This window comes from Bos indicus, chromosome 19 (assembly GCF_029378745.1).
Source record: "Bos indicus isolate NIAB-ARS_2022 breed Sahiwal x Tharparkar chromosome 19, NIAB-ARS_B.indTharparkar_mat_pri_1.0, whole genome shotgun sequence".
NCBI classification, from domain to species: domain Eukaryota; kingdom Metazoa; phylum Chordata; class Mammalia; order Artiodactyla; family Bovidae; genus Bos; species Bos indicus.
In genome coordinates, this window is record NC_091778.1 from 52,301,709 (window position 1) to 52,312,464 (window position 10,756).

The 10,756-nt window shown below is 59.2% G+C and overlaps 1 protein-coding gene and 1 pseudogene across 2 annotated transcripts; one reads left to right on the plus strand and one right to left on the minus strand.

The window, feature by feature from the left end:
* Positions 1-692: 692 nt before the first annotated feature.
* ARHGDIA (Rho GDP dissociation inhibitor alpha) lies at positions 693-4,792 on the plus strand. Of its 2 annotated transcripts, none has more exons than XM_019981028.2 (6): positions 693-823; positions 2,343-2,559; positions 2,661-2,744; positions 3,091-3,167; positions 3,248-3,311; positions 3,430-4,792. In XM_019981028.2, the coding sequence occupies exons 2-6, from the start codon at positions 2,370-2,372 to the stop codon at positions 3,627-3,629; spliced, it is 615 nt and encodes a 204-aa protein (XP_019836587.1). In that variant the 5' UTR covers positions 693-823; positions 2,343-2,369; the 3' UTR covers positions 3,630-4,792. The 2 variants fall into 2 exon arrangements, with proteins under 2 accessions (XP_019836587.1, XP_019836586.1); XM_019981027.2 differs by having other exon boundaries at positions 734-823; positions 2,197-2,559.
* A 1,404-nt stretch (positions 4,793-6,196) lies between these two features.
* Positions 6,197-10,407, minus strand: LOC109573680 (proteasome assembly chaperone 3 pseudogene; annotated as a pseudogene).
* Positions 10,408-10,756: the final 349 nt, after the last annotated feature.

A 10,756-nucleotide genomic window follows, 5' to 3' on the forward strand; every position in this document is an offset into this window, starting at 1 on the left:
TTGTGAAGCATTTGAGGTCTTGCACTCCGCGAGGAGGAGGTGAAGGAAGGAGAGTTGCATGCTAGACCGGCGTTGGCAGCGCAGGCTCCGCCAGGCTGGTTACAAATTATAGGCCCTGCTTGGGGCTGCAAAATGCTCGCTGGCTGAACGCGTGGGCATGTGTCCGACAGTCGCCACGCCTGGTGGCGTCTGGGCTAGGAGCTCCCAAAAGGGCGACGGCATGCTGACTTGGTCTGGAAGGGGAAAGGCCTGGAGAGAGCCATTTGGACACCCGTGGATGAACGTCCGACGATAACTTCCGGGAGGGCGAACAGCGGCGAGTGGGCGCGAAGGCCGCCTAAGGCCGGACAGCTGCCACTCGCTGACCCCGGCTCCTTGATGGGACCGGCTGTGCCGGCTCGTCCCCGCGGCGTGATGGCAGTGTGCCCTCGGAAGGAGAGATGCCCGCTGACGGAGACGCGCCCGTAACACAAGCGCGTCCCAGCACCTCGCACACCGTCTCACTTCCCCGCCCCTTCAGCTTGCCGGCTGACTTCCTGGGGATACCCGGGACTAAGAGAAGCCTATGGCAAAGGGCACAGGAGCCCCAACCGGTAAGTCCCCTCTGCCGCGCTGCCCAAACGGACGCGCCCACGAGGCCGGCCCGCAAGATGGCGGCGGCGCGCTGCCCGCAGCTCCTCGCACATGCGCTATCCGCGGCCCGCCCAGCGCGAGCGGAAGTCGCGTGACCCCGGAAGTGGCCGGCAGGGCGCGCGCGGGCGGGGCAGCGACGTTCGTCATTCTGTGCGGGAGGGAGCGCGAGAGCGGCGCGGACGATCCTCCGGTGAGTGCGGGCGGCGGGGCCAGCGAGCGCGGTGGGCACGGCGGGCGAAGCGGCCGCGGGGAAGGAGGCCGGGGCCGCGCCTTTGTTCTCGCTTCCCGCCCCGCCCGCCAGTCCTGCTGGGGGAATCTGCGCAGGGCGGGGGCGGCATTGACAGCGGGCGGCGCCCCGGGCGCAGGGCGGGCCCACGTGCAATCGGGGGCGCGGGGATCTGGAGGCGGGGGCGCGTGTGCCGGGGGCGGGAGCCGGGGTCTGTGCAGACCTCCTTTGTGGTCTCTGCTAGTACTCGGCAGACCCCTCCTCGCTAGTGTGCGCGGATAGGGGCCAGGCGGGACGCCTCCTCCCCTGGGAGGTGAGGTCCCTGCGCCCCACCCTGCTTGCCGGGCCTCGCCTGGCCCAGATTGCAGGCCCTGCGGAAGTGCGGGCCTCGCCATCTCACTTAAATGATTTTGTCGCCTGCGGCCGCGCTTGGGTGACGTTAGGGCGTGAGCCTTCTAGAGGAATTCCAGAGGAAGCTGCAGGGAAGCTTGGAAAAACGAGCCGGCCCCACCCTGCCTGTGGCGGCCCGGCGGTTCCGGGTCCCCAGCGGCCCTTTTTAAGATAAGGTCCTCACGCACGTCCCGGCATTGGCTGTCTTTACTGGCAACCGGTGGCCCTGACCCACCTCCCACACCGCCGGGTCTAATCTGAGTTGGTTTCAGATACTCCTCAGGGATTCTACAGGGTGCGACGGTCATCCTTAGCGAAGGAAGTCCTGTGGCTGCCCCATCACTTCTCGCTTTGACACCACTGCTCTGGGCTCTTCTGGGGCCCGGGCGGAAGGAGGATCTTGAGACTACCCATCACATGGCTGTGCAGTTCCCAAATTCTAGGTCATAGACCCTCACAGTTAGAGATTGGTTTGTCGGACAGGTAGGGTCTTTTAGGCCATTTTAGGACTTACCTGTGGGACTTAGGCTAGCCCCGTCACCTGAGCTCTAGGGGAGCCCTGTGTTTGGGCTGGAGTGAGACATGACTGACCCATGTCCTGCACAAAGGCCTTGGTTTGTAGCTGGGGCGTTTTCGAAGGAACAGGATGGTCAGAGAGAACCCAGCAAAAGGGTTCCTTGAGGGGAGGGCCTGGGCAGCTCAGAACAGGAAGCAGCACTTGGTCCTGGTGCTTCCTGGTTGGACCCAGGTGCTGCTGCTTCCTGGGCAGCAGGGGAGCTGTGCCTGGTTTCCTCTGAGAGCAGGCTGCAGCTTTCATTTAGCTCTGGATGCTGGGGTGAGGTCCTGTGAGGTGGGCAGGGCGAGGAGGTGAGTGGCCGCTTTGGGCTTCAGGAGCCTGTGTCTGGGCCCTTTTTGAAGCTCTGGCCGTCACTGCCTTCCTGTTACAGAACGTGCACCTCCCCTTGGGCCCAGGTTGGGGGCTTGGCCACTTGCAGAGAGCTGTGCAGATCACCTGCAGGTCCTGCAGAAGGGCAGGCGGGGACACACTGTGGGTCCCTCCAGGCTGCCACAGCCCCTGCTACCCTGGTCACAGGTGTCTCACATCCAGCTAGAGGTGAGTATGGCTGAGCAGGAGCCCACAGCTGAGCAGTTGGCACAGATTGCGGCAGAGAACGAGGAGGACGAGCACTCAGTCAACTATAAGCCCCCGGCCCAGAAGAGCATTCAGGAGATCCAGGAGCTGGACAAGGACGACGAGAGTCTGCGCAAGTACAAGGAGGCCCTTCTGGGCCGTGTGGCTGTGTCTGCTGGTAAGTGGGCCCTGGTGGGGTGTGTGGACACCTGTTGCTTTTTTGCGTGTCTGCCACTATTTCCCCCACTGGCAGAGCTCTAACTTGCTGTCACTCTGCAGACCCCAATGTCCCCAATGTTGTGGTGACCCGACTAACCCTGGTGTGTAGTACTGCCCCGGGCCCCCTGGAGCTGGACCTGACAGGTGAGTGGCATCTCCAGGTTCCTGGCTGGGGCTGCCTGGCACCCTGCTGCTTCCCCTAAAAATAATTTGTTGAGGTGCTGGCACCCTCTTGTGGGGAGCCTAGGAAGTGCAACTTTTAATAAGGCTTTGGCTTTGGTATGGCCTGGGATTGGGGGGTGGGGTGTGTGTGGGTGTCTGGGTGTGTGGCCTGGGATGCCAAGGGGGGTGTGTGTATGTGTGTTTGGTGTGGTCTGGGATGCCAGGGTGTGTGTGTGTGTGTGTGTAGAGGGGCAGACAGAGCACCCCACCAGGGCCGGAGTGGCCTCCCTACCTGAACCTCCTAGTGTGGCATTCCTCTCAAACGCAGGTGATCTGGAGAGCTTCAAGAAGCAGTCCTTTGTGCTGAAGGAGGGTGTGGAATATCGGATAAAAATCTCCTTCCGGGTAAGGAGGAGGCTCAGGGGGGATGCTGGGGGCTCGGACTGGAGAGTCTGGCTGAGCCCCGCTTGGGTGCCTCCTTGCAGGTGAACCGAGAGATTGTGTCTGGCATGAAGTACATCCAGCACACGTACAGGAAAGGCGTGAAGAGTGAGTGAGGGTGGGCACCAGGGGGGAGGTGGCCACCCAGGGGCTCCAGGGGCGTCGGGAGGGAGCGAGGAAAGGCCCGGCTCAGCTCCCTGACGGACGCCCTCCCCGCACCCCGCAGTTGACAAGACCGACTACATGGTGGGGAGCTATGGGCCCCGGGCGGAGGAGTATGAGTTCCTGACCCCCATGGAGGAGGCGCCCAAGGGCATGCTGGCTCGAGGCAGCTACAACATCAAGTCCCGCTTCACAGACGACGACAGGACCGACCACCTGTCCTGGGAGTGGAATCTCACCATCAAGAAGGAGTGGAAGGACTGAGCCCCTGCCGGGAGGCGGGCAGGGCAGGCGGACGGAAGGACGGACGCGCCCCACCCCACCACCCCAACCCCCTGACCCCAAACCAAAGTGCTGACAGGGCCCGCCCACGCTGCCACCACTGCCCCTGGGCTGCCTCCTGGCTGGCCTGTCCCTCCTCTACCCTCCCAGCCCACTGGCCCCAGCCTCCTCGGTGGTCTAGTGTTGTTGCTGCTTCCGCCTGTGCTGTGGGGAGGGAGGCCTCGACCTCCCCTTCTGTATTCCTCGAGATTCCCCCACTGTCCTGACCCGACCTGAGTCCTTGGCACGGGAGTCAGGCATCGCAGTGGGGTTCAGGGTGCTCAGGTCCCCTGGGCCTTCTCTGTTACGTTACCTGGACTCCTGTCGCCCCCTTCCTGGTGGGGGTGGGGTGTACCGCATGGGGCCTCGTGGGGCCGGTTGTCCTCCAGCTTTCACTTCTCCCCGGTCAGCCCATCCATCACTGTCAGTAACGGTCTAACCATGATGCCTTAACATGTGGAACGTGTGCTGTGGGGGCGTCACTAACCTCTAACCCTGTGTCTGCATGAGCATGTGGTGTCTCCCTGCCCAGTCCCTACCCTGTCTGTGATCCCCGTGGCCCGGGAAGGCTTCTGGGATGTGCTGGTCCCTCGTCTGCCCTGGCCTGGCCAGGCCTGCGGGGACAGCTCCAGGGGCTTGGGAAAAGCCAAATTGCCAAAATTCAAAAGCGGCCTCCAGGGCCACCTGGGAGGCTGGGTGTCGTCACGCCTCTGCCTTCTTTGTCCCAGTGGGCAGTGCCTACAGCCCACGGCCCCAAGAGAGAGCCCTCGGCAGACAAAGCCAGTGGCCGAGCCTTACTTGTCCCTCCTGGCCCGCCGGCCTGGAGTCGTGTGCCTGGCCCGCCAGTATTTATTGCCTCCATATGTGCCGTCCTCTGGGCCCGCTGGTCTGCCCCTCTGCCCCCGGGCTCGGTGCCACCATCCCCAGCAGGCCCTCCCTGGACCCAGCCAGGACAACTGTGGGACCAAGCTTGCACCGCTGGAGCCATCCCCTCTGCCCCCACCCCACCCGACCCCACCCTCCCTGGTCAGGCCCGGGCCTAGAATGCACAGGCGCCTGTCCCTGCTTCTCCTTTTCTGACCGGGAAATAAACTTCCCCCTAAGGAGCCAGGGTGTCTGCTGCTCATCTCCTGGTGGGGAAGGGGAAATGGGGGCCCCGTTGCTCTGCTTCCCCGGGGCACCCGCAGGAGGGCCAGGGGCCAGGCGCAGTCACCACTGTCTGTGGCTGGTGAAGGAGAAGGGGGTTACAGCCCTTACTCAGACACATCAGCCCCCCAGGCTAGCGCTGTCCTTTTGGCTGGTGGGTTCTGCCGGGGAAAGGGGTCGGGGACAGTTGGGTCCAGTGGGGCATCCGGTGTCTAAAGTGACTCCTGCACACCGCTTGTGGGCCCTGTCTGAGCCTCTGAGAGGGAATGGTTCCAACCTCAAAAAAGGGGAACCATGCTGAAGACTTGGGAACAAATACAATGACTGGGTCCCAGGGAACCCAGGACAGGAACTCAGAGCTGGATGGGAGGATGGAGAAGTTGGCAGCAGGGCCAGTGGAGAGGGTGGCATGGAAGGCCAGAGGGCCAAAGGTGGGATTGCTGAGGCGGGGTGGATGGGAGGAGATGGGGACCCTCGCTGCAAGGAGGCATAGGAGAGTGCCTGGGGAGCCCTGAAGGACTGACTGCCGAGACACGCATGCACCGCTGCCAGTCCCGCTACTTGGCAGGGTCTCTTCAGGACCTTGGGGTGGCAGGGATGGTGCTGCCTCAGCAGCACCCCCAAGGGCACCCAGGAACTAAGACACCCCTTACCGACTGGACAAGGAGAGGGCATATACGAATCCCCAGTTCCATCCAGACAAAGTTGAGTCCATAAACCCCGTTTCATGGCTCTGGCAAAACTTTCAGGGTGAAATCTTCCTTTGTGCTCAGCTGGTGAGGAAAGTGTGTGCCACACCTAGGCTGCTGCTGTCTGTGTGCCCGCCCTGGCCACGCCTGCCAGAGGCTGCCACTTTTCTCAGTTCTTAGCAGCAGGGTGAGCCCTTCAAGGATTTATTGCCAGCTGGAGCAGACCAGGAAGTACCCTTTCATTCCCACCCCCGTGCCAGTGACCACATGCCATGCCAGGATGGCTCCCACAGGGCTGGTTACCGCCTGGCTTTCCTTACCCCAGGGCCCCTGTGCTAGGTACCAGGACAAACTGCCACTTTCTGCAGCAGCTGGCCCAAACATAAATCCAAGAGTCACAGTCACAGGGGACAAAGACCCTAACCAACCTCCTGGGACCACCAGCCTTAGGCAGGGGAAGACAGACTGCACAGCCCTGGGTTCCCAAGCCCAAGGCCTGTCTCACAAAACTAAGATGCCCATACCTCTGAAACAGCCCTACCTTTGGAGGCGAAAGGCTTCCAGGCAGCAGCTATAGTCTCAGCCAGCCAGAGGAGCCCCAGGGCCAGCCAGAGCCCCTCCAACTCTCCTGGTCCACTTCCTAAAATGTCCAGTGAAAATCTTCAAATCTAGGGTTCACCTGTGCTGTCAGCAATTTGGTTTATTGGGCAAGGGCTTTCAGAGGCTCTGGCAGGCCAGAAGGGCTAGTCATGCCATCTTGACTCTTGGATTTTCCAAGCTTGATTTTGATTCGTGAACTCAGACCCCAAGTGCCAGGTTGGACAGGCACCCTGCCAGCAGCCAGGACTTTGTTCTGGTTCCTCCCCTCGTGAAGGCTAACATGAGGTGGCACCTGTAGGACCTGCATGACGTGTCTCTCAGGTCCCAAGTCTAACCTGATCCTCCTGGTTCCACCCCAAACCCGTTTGTACAGCTCAGTGCTCCTGAGCCTGGCCTCCCCACCCTTATGAGCCAGCACCTGTAACCCTCTCCACTCCCTCCTGTCCATGGCCCTCAGCCATCCCCTACAGGGACCCTTCTTCCACTGAGGAGCATGGCGATGGGCACCAGGTCAGTGCCTTTCATGGACTACCCACCAGTTATTGCAGCTTACTAGAATCTTCATACTCAGCACTGTCATGCTTTACAATCCAAGTCCACTTCAGTCTACCACGGCCTCCCTCACCACTGCACCTGGTTCCTATATCCCACCTGTGTCTCAGCTCACCTGTGTGCAAACCTCTGTGGCCCATAGCACAGCCCTCGGCCCCGTGCTGCTGCTCCACAGTAGAAATCTGCAAGTAAAGAGGATTCCTGGGTGTTCATGAGCTTGCTGTTAATACCTCCAGTTGGGTTAAAAAGGAGTTATTTTATTCTGAGAATGCGCTTGCTTTTTTTTTTCTTCACACCATGTGGAATGCAGCATCTTAGTTCCCTGACTAGAAACCCAGTCTGTGTCCCCTGAGTGGAAGCCTGGTCTTAGCCATTGGATCACCAGGGAAGTCCAGAGAACTTTTTGGAGGGGGATATGCATTTATTTTTAATAAAAAAATTTCCCCCAACAATTGAGGGCCATGACTCATTCTGTCAATTCTCACACGGGTGTGGCTGCCTGGACCTGGGGAGGACTCGAAACTTTCTCAGGACATGTTTCCTGTCCTCCCTCTGCAGGGGACGCCCGCTTCCAAACCAAGGTCAGCCTGAGGTGTCTGTATTTCTTCCAACTTCAAGGGCCAAAGCCAGAGAGAGCTCCTGCTAACTAAAGGAGGACCTTCAAATCCTTGAGAGGGTGTCTGAGTTGCCACATGGCCCTCCTGGAGAGCAGGGGTGACCATGCCAGCGTCACCACACCTGGCATGTCTGGATCACCTCCTTCAGAGCCATCACCACCTCCATGCTCTTGTCCTTCATGTCCAGGGCGAGGAGAACTCTCCAGCTTCTTGAGACACAAATGCCACCAGGTTCTTTGCGAAGACATGGATGAGAGGCCCATCCTTCCCGAGGAGGACTTTCGTGGTCAGCACAGGCTTGCTGATGTCACTAGTCACATTGCTGGGTTCCAGGGAGACCAGGGTACCCATCTTCCCCAACTGGGTCACCACCACCAGGATGTGACTGCTAAACGCCGTGCAGGCCCCCTGGGTGGGGACTCCACACACCACTGCAGTCTTCTCTTTGGATATCACCGATGGTTTACCTTCCATAGCTGAGTCTGCTCAATGGCACCCAGCCACCCGCCATGCTGCCTGCGCTCACCATGCCCAGAGAACTCAAGAGTAGTCTTTATCAAACACTGATCACTCAGTTGTTTAACCAGTGAGCACCTTCTCTGGGTGTAAGAGACCCCTGGAGGTCATCCTGAGCCGACTGTGCTGGGTTCAGAGATGCCAGAGCCACAGCTACCAGGTGGGTAGGCTCTGCCCTCCAAGGACACACTCAGTTCAGGGCATTGGCGTGACAGTGACCATGGCTTCATCACCTCTTCCTAGAGTTGCCCTTGAAAGGCCTGTGAGTGGCCTTAGGAAAAAGACACTGGCCCTTCCCTCAGGGCCAAGGCCTGCAGAGGTGCACACTGAACCTGGCCTATGTTCTGGGGGACAGGCTGCACCCCTGCACCTCACCCAGCTATTTACCAGCCCCAGAAACTGGAGACCTGGGGCTATCACCATACCTGGCCTCCCTCCCGCTTTTTGGGAAGCCCGCTTCCCTGCTCCTGCACAGGTCAGTGCACAGGTTGATTCATGATGGGTAACTGTGCTTTGAGAAGGTCCATCAATGCAGACAGAGCATGAAAGCATCATGCCCCCGCCCACGCCGGAGCCCCGGTGAGGCCCTGGTCCTCACAGAAGGATGACTTCGCTGTGTCCATCTGGGCTGCACAACAGTGGCTCTGTCATCACCTGCATCAAGACGTGTCCCAGTTGCCCTTGGTTTTGACCAGGGAGTTCAAATTGAACCACAGTAAGGCTCAACCATCACCAGCAGCTCAGATCCTGGCTGTTCTGCATCTGGTCTGTTCTCCCCTTGGTTCCAGTAGTCTCAACTATTTACCACATGCTATGAGGCCAAGTGGGAGAAGGCAATGGCACCCCACTCCAGTACTCTTGCCTGGAAAATCCCATGGATGGAGGAGCCTGGTGCGCTGCAGTCCATGGGGTCGCTAGGAGTTGGACACGACTGAGTGACTTCACTTTCACTTTTCACTTTCACGCATTGGAGAAGGAAATGGCAACCCACTCCAGTATTCTTGCCTGGAGAATCCCAGGGACGGGGGAGCCTGTGGGCTTCCATCTATGGGGTCACACAGAGTCGGACACGACTGATGTGACTTAGCAGCAGCAGCAGCATGAGGCCAAGCTCCCTCCAAAGTGTCACCAAGTATATCTTCATTCTGTTAGCTGAAAAAACTATAAAGTCCCCAAACTTAGGTATCTAAACTCAGATTTCATGAGTGCCTCTGAAATCGAGATGTGATACAAAGATCCCTTGGCTCAGGCCCCAAATTGTGGTCTGTAAAACAGTCATGGCAATCACAAAAACGTGGGAAGATTGGGCAGGAGACATGAGGCAGTTCCCACCGGTTCCCAGAGAGCAGAGCAGACCTGTGATGCTTATTATGAGCCGGGCCTGCTGCTCAGCAGGCCAGCACCCAGGCCAGAACACGGAAGTGGGCTGGAGGCTGCAGACACATCATTCACGGCCTTTTGTTTTGGGAGGCCCAGCTCCAGTAAAGTACCCCCCAGGAGGTACAACCACTTCCTCCTGATTCTTGCTCTACTGGCACTGGCGGAGGGGCACAGAGAACCTGATATTGACCTTCCGAAATTCATATTCTAGAAGGAATACTGCATAGGATATGAGAACACATGCCCTCAGGAGCAAGGTGTCAACAAATGCAAACTCTCTAAAGTACAAAAACATACTTTTTCTGTTTTACCATTTTTAAAACCAAGATGTTACTATAGCCAACGTGTACATTTAATGTAGCAGTGTCTCCCTCCTGCCAAGTTATTAAATCGATGATGAGTCTTAGTGGGGGTGGCATTTCATAAAAGGAAGTGAACACAAATGAAGAGAGTGTCGACGGGGTTGGGGGTTGGGCTTTGAGCCTTTGAGGGCAAGGCGCTGCTCCGTCCAGAATTGCGTCGCCGGACAGAAGCTAACATTCCGGCCACGCATGTTATTTTAAATGCTCTGAAGCCACATTAAAGAAAAAGAAATATGAAATTTTAATACTTTCACTTAACCCAACAAAATATTCCAACGTATCCATACAAAAAGTCATCGAGGAAATATCGTACACTTCTCTTCCATCCTCAATCTGTGTGTTCACTGTGTGTTACACTCACTCCGGGTCACACTGCCCGGTCGCATTGTAGAGCTCGGTGATAGTGGCCGCTAGCCAACCCCGTGGCGGACGGCACAGGTTTACCCGGTCGCCTGAAAGCTTCCCGGAGGCCGCTTCGTGGGAGGCAGCCTGTAGGAAGAAAGGGAGGTGCCCACAGTGGACGGTGCCGGACCGGAGCCTCTCACCAGGCGAGTGGCCCCATTCCGGGCACAGCCCCGGTGGGCGTTGCTGGCTCCTCCATTGCATTCCGCGTGGGGCCGTCCCCGGCCCCCCGCGCGCTGCCCCTGCACCGCGCTCTGCCGCCACCAAGTAGCGCCATGGCCACTCAGGGAGGCTACCCCGGCAACGCCCGCACAAGACACCAGCCGTCACGGCAGGAACCGCACGGGCCTCACGCGCGCCGGAAGCGCGTCAGCCCAGCTTCCGGCCTGCAGAGCCGGGGGGCGGTGTCAGGTGGGGATACGCGGTCCAGTCAGAAAGCAACACGAGGGGTTTCGGAGGCGCAAGCGTGGCTCCGCCCCTCAGCTGAGGAATCCTCCCCACTGCCACGTTCGACAAAGGATCGCGCGGGGAGCGCGCATGTCTTGGCCAATCAGGAGCCGCAGAACCCGGGTCCCCGAAGGTAGCAGCCATTCCAGGCCCGGGGAAGGTGTATGAGAAAACCACCAGTCACAAGTCGAGAGAGAGAAAGTTCTTCTCCAGGAGCCAATGAGATGCCGGGGACGAGTGCGAGCGCGAGCTCCTCGACCAATCCCGGGCGAGGGCGAGGGAGGTGCTTGTAGCAATTCCGAATCCGGGGCCGTGACTTGTGTGGGCCCCCAATGCGAGTGCAGCGGAGGCGGGCCCCG

Excerpts from the sequence above, each read along its gene's own strand:
- ARHGDIA (XM_019981028.2), top strand. The coding sequence starts at position 2,370 with ATGGCTGAGCAGGAGCCCACAGCTGAGCAGTTGGCACAGATTGCGGCA. Across the intron at positions 3,168-3,247 it reads GGATAAAAATCTCCTTCCGG|GTGAACCGAGAGATTGTGTC; the intron begins GTAAGGAGGAGG and ends GCCTCCTTGCAG. Across the intron at positions 3,312-3,429 it reads GTACAGGAAAGGCGTGAAGA|TTGACAAGACCGACTACATG; the intron begins GTGAGTGAGGGT and ends CGCACCCCGCAG.